General features: G+C 50.8%; 1 protein-coding gene across 1 annotated transcript in view; it reads left to right on the top strand.

Annotated features, from left to right (window-relative positions):
* The first annotated feature begins 216 nt into the window (after window positions 1-216).
* The window catches only part of LOC144674466 (plasma protease C1 inhibitor-like), a 153,935-nt gene continuing 145,495 nt past the window's right edge, over window positions 217-8,656 (top strand). The window contains exons 1-2 of the mRNA XM_078535803.1: window positions 217-263; window positions 7,366-7,474. Coding sequence (XP_078391929.1) covers window positions 7,418-7,474 — 57 coding nt within the window. The 5' untranslated portion in view covers window positions 217-263; window positions 7,366-7,417. The remainder of the gene's footprint in view (window positions 264-7,365; window positions 7,475-8,656) is intronic.

Raw genomic sequence — 8,656 nt, 5'->3', positions numbered from 1 at the left:
GTGCGAGCTTTGTTTGTTTGTGCATGTGTCCATGTGTGGGAGGGAGTGAGATGGTCATCGGGGAATGAGCTCTCTGGCTGGAGCAACGGTGTTTACCGATGGTCAGTGTGCAATCGATACCGATTGCAGGTTAGTCAGTGGACTCCCCTTAACCTATCACTGGCCTGCTATTCCGTGATAGCGATCTGGACCCAGCACTGACCCCTCTTCATATTTGTTCTTGCTGATATTTACCGCTTTAGTGCTTGGCGAATCCACTGAAGGTAAGCAACCAGCGGTAAAGTGACCCCGACAGCTGCGATCGCAAGACTTTAAAACCTCCAAATATCATTTACTGACAGCTTCGGGGCGAGAGGGAGGAGGGAGGGGGATGTTTGGGTGGGTGCGGTGGGTCAGTTGAGGTAGGACGCGGGGCCGGGATCGATGAGATAGAGCGTGAGATAGGGAGATGGGGAGAAAAACAGGTAGAAAGAGAGGGAGAGAGAGAGAGACAGAAAGAGAGAAGAAAAAGACAGAGGAAAAGAGACAGCAGTTGAGAGAGAGAGAGAGAGAGAGTGAGGGGAATAGAGAGAGATGGAAGGGGAGACTCCGAGGATCGAGCGAGACGGAAGGACAGATGGGAAGGATAGCGGACAGATAAAGAGTGACGGAGGGAGAGAGAGAAAGACAGAAAGTCACAGCGATGGAGAGAGACTGGGATTGTTCTCCTTAGAACAGAGAAGACTGGGAGGGAGGGGGGGACCTGATGGAGGTGTACAAAATTATGAGGGGCATAGATAGGGCAGATAGGAAGAAGTGTTTCCCCTTCACGGAGGGGTCAATAACCAGGGGGCGTAGATTTAAGGTAAGAGGCTGGAGGTTTGGAGGGGGGGGTTGGTTTGAGGAGGGATATATTTCACCCAGAGGGTGCCTGAGGGGGGGTGGTAGAGGCAGAAACTCTCACAACAATTAAGAAGTGTTTAGATGAGCACTTGAAACGCCAAAGCAGACAGGGCTAGGGGGGCCAAGTGCTGGAAAACATGGGATTAGAATGGATAGGTGGTTGATGGCCGGCACGGACTCGATGGGCCGAAGGGCCTGTTTCTGTGCTGTGTGACTCCGTGACTCGATGACACAGGAATGAAGAGAGAGGGAGAGAGAGAGGAGGGAGAGGGAGAAAGTGTGACAGGAATAGGTTGAGAAGCTAAGGGTGACTCTGAAGACGACGTTGAGACAGAAAGGGACAGAAGAATGGCAGAGAGATAGCGAGCGACGGAGAGAGAGAGAGAGAGGCGAGGGTCGAGAGAGAGAGAGAGAGAAAGAGATAGGAATAAATAGAGAGAGAGAAAGAGTGACACAGGGACTCCGAAACAAACAGGGGAGCGAGAGACAGAAATAGAGAGCAAAGGGGAAAAAGAGAGTGAAACATATCAACAGGAGGAGGTCCCTATTCAGCCCCCCCTCCTCGAGCCTGTTACACAGGAACAGGAGGAGGCCCCCATTCAGACCCCCCTCCTCGAGCCTGTTACACAGGAACAGGAGGAGGCCCCATTCAGACCCCTCCTCGAGCCTGTTACACAGGAACAGGAGGAGGCCCCATTCAGCCCCCTCCTCGAGCCTGTTACCCGGGAACAGGAGGAGGCCCCATTCAGCCCCCCCTCCTCGAGCCTGTTACACAGGGACAGGAGGAGGCCCCATTCAGCCCCCTCCTCGAGCCTGTTACACAGGGACAGGAAGAGGCCCCATTCAGCCCCTCGAGCCTGTTACACAGGAACAGGAAGAGGCCCCATTCAGCCCCTCGAGCCTGCTCCGTCATTCACTGAGGCCATCTCTGACCTGTGACCTAACTCCATATCCCCGCCTCCGCCCCCTATCCCTTAATACCTCCGGATAACAAAAATCCATCAATCTCGGATTTAAAACGAACAATCGATCCGGCCTCGATTGCCGTTTGCGGGGGAGAGAGTTCCAAACTTCCGCCTCCCTTTGTGTGGAGACGTGTTTCCTAATTTCGCTCCGGAAAGGTCCGGCTGGGATTTTCAGACTTTGTCCCCACCCCTCGCCCCCTCCACAACCAGTCCTCGACTCCCCAACCAGTGGGGGAATAGTCTCTCTCCATCGACCCTACCTGTTCCCCTAAACACCTCGAAAAGGTGGATCCAATCACCCCTTAATCTCCTAAATTCCAGGGGACACTCTCCGAGGTTGTGTAAACCTCTCCTCGTAATTTAACCCTCGCGGTCCCAGGATCGTTCCGGCGACAGTAATGTTTTTTTAAGCTATGCTGGCCGAGTGGGAATGTCAATGGACCGGTAATCCAGGAGCCCTGGCTATAATGCTCTGGGGGGTCACGGGTTCAAGTCCCACTCTGGTAGCTGGTGGAACTTAATTTCAATTGATAAAATATGGAATTAATAAAGCAGATCTCGGTCACGGTGACCACGAAACCATTGCCGATTGTCGTAAAAACCCCATCTGGTTCTCGAATGCCCCTTTAGGGAGGGAGATCTGCTTCACCTGGCCTGGCCTACAGATCCTCAGTAATGTGTTTGACTCTTAAGTGCCCTAGCAAGACACTCGGTTGTGCCAAAACGTGAAGGAACGGCCTAAAAGGACCACCCGGCATCGACCTAGGCACCAGAGACAACGAGGGCAATCTCAGCCCTATCGACCCTGCAGAACCTCCTTCCTTACTGACATCTGGGGGCCTAGTGCCAAAATTGGGAGAGCCGTCTCACAGACTAGTCAAGCCTGACATCGTCATCCTCACGCGATCGTACCTTACAGATAATGTCCCGGACTCCACCGTCACCATCCCTGGGTGTGTCCTGTCCCACCGGCAGGACAGGCCCAGCAGAGGTGGTGGCTGCACAGTGGGATACAGTCGGGAGGGAGTTACCCTGGGAGTCCTCAACATCGACTCCCCGACCCCATGAAGTCTCAGGGCATCAGGTCAAACACGGGCAAGGAAACCTCCTGCTGATGACCACGTACCGCCCTCCCTCAGCTGATGGATCAGTTCCTCCTCCATGTTGAACACCACTTGGAGGGAGCACTGAGGGTGGTTAGGGTGCAGAATGTACTCTGGGTGGGGGGGACTTCAATGTCCATCTCCAAGAGCGGCTCGGTAGCACCACTACTGACCAAGGTGACTGAGTCTTGAAGGCCCTATCTGCCATCCTCTCCTTCCCAGGACCATGATAGGGTTCCCCTTGTCCTCACTCCCTACCCCACCAGCTTTCGAATTCAAAGGATCATCCTCCACCATTTCCGCCAACTCCAGCATGATGACACCACCAAACACATCCCTCCCCTCTCAGCATTCAGAAAGGTTTGTTCCCTCTGGGACACCCCGGTCCACTCGCCCATCACCCCCAATTTCTCACTCCCTTCTCACAGCACCTTCCCATGCAACCTCAGGAGGTGGAACACCTGCCCCTTTACCTCCTCACTGCCCAAGGCCCCAAACGCTCCTTCCGGCTGAAACTGCGCTTTATTTGTACTTCGTCAATTGGATCTACTATATTCGCTGCTCGCAATGCTCCTCTACATTGGAGAGGCCAAACGCAGACTGGGTGACCGTTTTGTGTAACACCTTCGCTCATTCTGCGGGCGTGACCCGGACCTTCCGCTCGCTTGCCATTGCAATTCACCCTCTCGCTCTCACATTTCTGTCAATGATCCTGTGAAGCCCAACTAAGCTGGAGGAACAGAACCTCATCATCCGATTAAGCACTTTACTGCCTTCTGGGCTCCACGTTGAGTTCAACGATTTCAGACCGTTCCTTCTCTTCCGCCAAGCGCCAGTTGGCATTGTGTTTTTGCGTTCAGACTGCGCCATCCACTATTCGGCCATTAACACCCACTCGGGATCAATGCTGTGGAGTCTTTAACACTATCAGGGCCACTCCCTTTGCCTTTCCTCCATGACATCTTTGTCATTTAACCTCCCCCACCCTCTAACCCTTCTCTATTGCTCCACCTTGCTCCTCTCATCTCACTCAACAGGAGGGGACTCATTGCATTTCTACCTCCCTTCAGTTCCAAAGAAGAATCATATTGGACTCAAACGTTAACCCGCTTCTCCGTCCACAGGTGCTGAGCTTTTCCAGAGTTTTCCGCTTTTATTTCTGCTAGACTGGGTCTGCGGCAGGTGGTGAGGGAACCAACAAGAGGGAAAAACACACTTGACCTCATCCTTACCAACCTGTCTGCCGCAGATGCATCTGTCCACGACAGTATCGGTAGGAGTGACCACCACACAGTCATTGTGGAGACAAAGTCCCATCTTCACATTGAGGATACCCTCCATCGTGTTGTGTGGCACTACCACCGTGCTAAATGGGATAGGTTTCGAATAGATCTAGCAACCCCAAACTGGGCATCCATGAGGTTGTGGGCCATCAGCAGCAGCAGAATTGTACTCGAACACAATCTGTAACCTCATAACCCGGCTTATCCCCCACTCTACCATTACCATCAAGCCAGGGGATCAACCCTGGTTCAATGAAGAGTGCAGGAGGGCATGCCAGGAGCAGCACCAGGCATACCTCAAAATGAGGTGTCAACCTGGTGAAGCTATAACACAGGACTACCCGCATGCCAAACAGCATAAGCAGCAAGTGATAGACAGAGCTAAGCAATCCCACAACCAACAGATCAGGTCTAAGCTCTGCAGTCCTGCCACACCCAGTTGTGAATGGCGGTGGAGAATTAAACAACTCACTGGATGAGGAGGCTCCACAAATATCCCCATCCTCAATGATGGAGGAGCCCAGCACATCAGTGCAAAAGATAAGGCTGAAGCATTTGCTACAATCTTCAGCCAGAAGTGCCGAGTGGATGATCCATCTCGGCCTCCTCCGGAGGTCCCCAGCATCACAGATGCCAGTCTTCAGTCAATTCAATTCACCCCACGTAATATCAAGAGATGACTGAAGGCACTAAATAGTGCAAAGGCTATGGGCCCTGACAATATTCCGGCAATAGTACTGAAGACTTGTGCTCCAGAACTTGCCGCGCCCCTAGCCAAGCTGTTCCAGTACAGCTACAACACTGGCATCTACACGGCTATGTGGAAAATTGCCCAAGTATGTCCTGGACACAAAAAGCAGGACAAATCCAACCCGGCCAATTACCGCCCCATCAGTTCACTCTCGATCATCAGTAAAGTAATGGAAGGGGTCATCAACAGTGCTATCAAGCGGCACTTGCTTAGCATTAACCTGCTCACTGATGCCCAGTTTGGGCTCTACCAGGTTCACTCAGCTCCTGACCTCAATACAGCCTTGGTTCAAACATGGACAAAAGAGCTGAACTCCCGAGGTGAGGTGAGAGTGACTGCCCTTGACATCAAGGCCTCATTTGACTGAGTGTGGCATCAAGGAGCCCTAGCAAAACTGGAGTCAATGAGAATCAGGGGCAAAACTCTCCGCTGGTTGGAGTCATACCTAGCACAAAGGAAGGTGGTTGTGGTTGTTGGTGGTCAGTCATCTCAGCTCCAGGACATCACTGCAGGAGTTCCTCAGGGTAGTGTCCTCGGCCCAACCATCTTCAGCTGCTTCATCAATGACCTTCCTTCCATCATAAGTTCAGAAGTGGGGATGTTCGCTGATGATTGCACAATGTTCAGCACCATTCGCGACTCCTCAGATACTGAAGCCAGTCCATGTCCAAATGCAGCAAGACCTGGACAATATCCAGGCTTGAGCTGACAAGTGGCAAGTAACATTCGCGCCACACAAGTGTCAGGCAATGACCATCTCCAACAAGAGATCTAGCATCGCCCCTTGACATTCAAGGGCATTACCATCACTGAATCCCCCACTATCAACATCCTGGGGGTTACCATTGACCAGAAACTGAACTGGACCAGCCATATAAATACTGTGGCTACAAAAGCAGATCAGAGGTTAGGAATCCTGTGGAGAGTAACTCACCTCCTGACTCCCCAAAGCCTGTCCACCATCTACAAGGCACAAGTCAGGAGTGTGATGGAATACTCTCCACTTGCCTGGATGAGTGCAGCTCCCACAACACTCAAGAAGCTCGACACCGTCCAGGACAAAGCAGCCCCGCTTGATTGGCACCCCATCCACAAACATTCACTCCCTCCACCACCGACGCACAGTAGCAGCAGTGTGTGTACCATCTACAAGATGCACTGCAGCAACTCACCAAGGCTCCTTCGACAGCACCTTCCAAACCCACCACCTCTACCATCTAGAAGGACAAGGGCAGCAGATAGATGGGGAACACCACCACATAGAAACATAGAAACCAGGAGCAGGAGTAGGCCATTTGGCCCTTCAAGCCTGCTCCGCCATTCATTATGATCGTGGCTGATCATCCGACTCAATAGCCTATTCCCGCTTTCTCCCCATACCCTCTGATCCCTTTCGCCCCAAGAGCTATATCTAACTCCTTCTTGGAAACATACAATGTTTTGGCCTCAACTACTTTCTGTGGTAGCGAATTCCACAGGCTCTCCGCTCTCTGGGTGAAGAAATCTCTCCTCGTCTCAGTCCTAAATGGTCTACCCCGTATCCTCAGACTGTGACCCCTGGTTCTGAACTCCCCCCACCATCGGGAACATCCTTCCTGCATCTACCCTGTCTAGTCCTGTTAGAATTTTATAGGTTTCTATGAGATTCCCCCCCTCATTCTTCTGAACTCCAGCAAATATAATCCTAACCGACTCAATCTCTCCTCATATGTCAGTCCCGCCATCCCAGAAATCAGTCTGGTAAACCTTCGCTGCACTCCCTCTATAGCAAGAACATCCTTCCTCAGATAAGGAGACCAAAACTGCACACAATATTCCAGGTGTGGTCTCACCAAGGCCCTGTACAATTGCAGCAAGACATCCCTGTTCCTGTACTCGAATCCTCTGGCTATGAAGGCCAACATACCATTGCCTTCTTTACCACCTGCTGCACATGCAATGCTTACCTTCAGCGACTGGTGTACGAGGACACCCAGGTCTCGTTGCACATTCCCCTCTCTCAATTTATAGCCATTCAGATAATAACCTGCCTTCCTGTTTTTGCTACCAAAGTGGATAACCTCACATTTATCCACATTATACTGCATCTGGAAGTTCCCCTCCAAGGCACTTATCATCCTGACTTGGAAATATGTCGGCCGTTCCTTCACTGTCGTTGGGTCAAAATCCTGGAACTCTCTCCCTGACAAAACTGCTGTACCTGCCCTGGGAGCGCTCGATGTTGACACTGGGTATAAAGTGGGGGAGACACTGTCAGGGTAATATAGAGGGAGCTCTACACTGTATCTAACCCGTGCTGTACCTGCCCTGGGAGTGCTCGCTGCTGACATTATCCAGCGTTTTTTTCACTTACCTTTGCTCCTTCTTTTCTCTGAATTTAGGCGCCCTCTCCTATCCTGAGAAATTGGAAATTGTGCGATCTTGAAAAGGATAATGAAGTTCCAGGGATGTGCTTTGCTGCTACAGGCTACCTGTTTCCTGTCTCTTGTGGTATCAAATATCTCATTGCAATATACCCCTGGGAATTTGCTCTTCATTATAGGGGGCTCAATGCGCTTGTTATCGAACTGTGGGTTTGGAAAGAGAAATTGGCTGGATTCGGGATAGGGTGTGTTTGTGTGTGTGTGTGTGTGTGTGAGCGGATTTGTGTGTGAGTGAGTGTGAAAGTGTCTGTGTAAATGACTGTGTCTGAGAGTGTGTGTGTGTGTGTGTGTGTGTTTGAGTGTATAAATACGTGTGTATGTGTATGTGTGTTAGTGTGGGTATGTATGTCTGTGTGCATGTGAGTGTTTGTGTGTGTGTGTTTGAGTGTGTATGAGTGTGCGTGTGCGAGAATACGTGTGCGTGGGCGTGGGTGTGTGTGTGTTTGAGTGTGTGTGCATTTGTGTGTGTGAGTATTTGTGTGTGTGTTAGTGTGCATGTGAGTGAATGTGTGTGAGAATTTGTGAATGTGTGTGAGAGTGTGTGTGAATGTGTGTTTGAATGTGTGTGTGGGCATATGTGTGAATGTTCGTATGTGTGAGTGCATGTGTGTGGGTCTGTGTGAATGTTTGTGAGTGTGTATTTGTGGGTGTGTGATTGTGTGTGTGTGTGTTTGTGTGTGTGCGTGTGTGTGTGTGTGTGAATGTGTGTTTGAATGTGTGTGTCTGTGAATGTTTGTGTGTGTGAGTGTGTGTCTTAGTGTATGTGTGTTCTGAGTGTGTGTGTGTGTGAGAGTTTGTGAGAGTGTGTGAGAGTGTGTGCGAGAGTGTGTATGAGTCTGTGTGAATGTGTGTGTCTGTGCGAGTGTGTGTATGTGGGTGTGAGTGTGTGTGTTTGTGTGTGTGTGAGAGAGTGTGTGTGTGTGATGTGCGTGTGTTTGAATGCGTGTATGTGAGAATGTCTGTGTGTGTGTGAATGTCCTGAGTGTGTATGTGTGTGAGACTGTGTGTGTGTGAGAGAGAGTGTGTGTATGTATATGAGTGTGTGTGTGTGAAAGTGCGAGTTAGTGTGTGTATTTCTGTGTGTGACAGTGTGTGTGAATGTGTGTTTGAATGTGTGAGTGTGTGTGTGAGTGTGTGTGAGTATGTGAGAGTGTATGTGTGAGTGTGTGAGTAAGTGCGTGTGTGAGAGTGTGTGCGTGCGTGTGTCAGTGTGTATTTCAGTGTGTGAGTGTGTGTGTGAGTGAGTCTG

Source organism: Cetorhinus maximus, unplaced genomic scaffold (genome assembly GCF_964194155.1).
Source record: "Cetorhinus maximus unplaced genomic scaffold, sCetMax3.hap1.1 HAP1_SCAFFOLD_665, whole genome shotgun sequence".
Classification (NCBI taxonomy): Eukaryota; Metazoa; Chordata; class Chondrichthyes; order Lamniformes; family Cetorhinidae; genus Cetorhinus; species Cetorhinus maximus.
The sequence above is the reverse complement of the archived record's forward strand: the minus strand, read 5'-3'. Positions and strand labels throughout refer to the sequence as shown.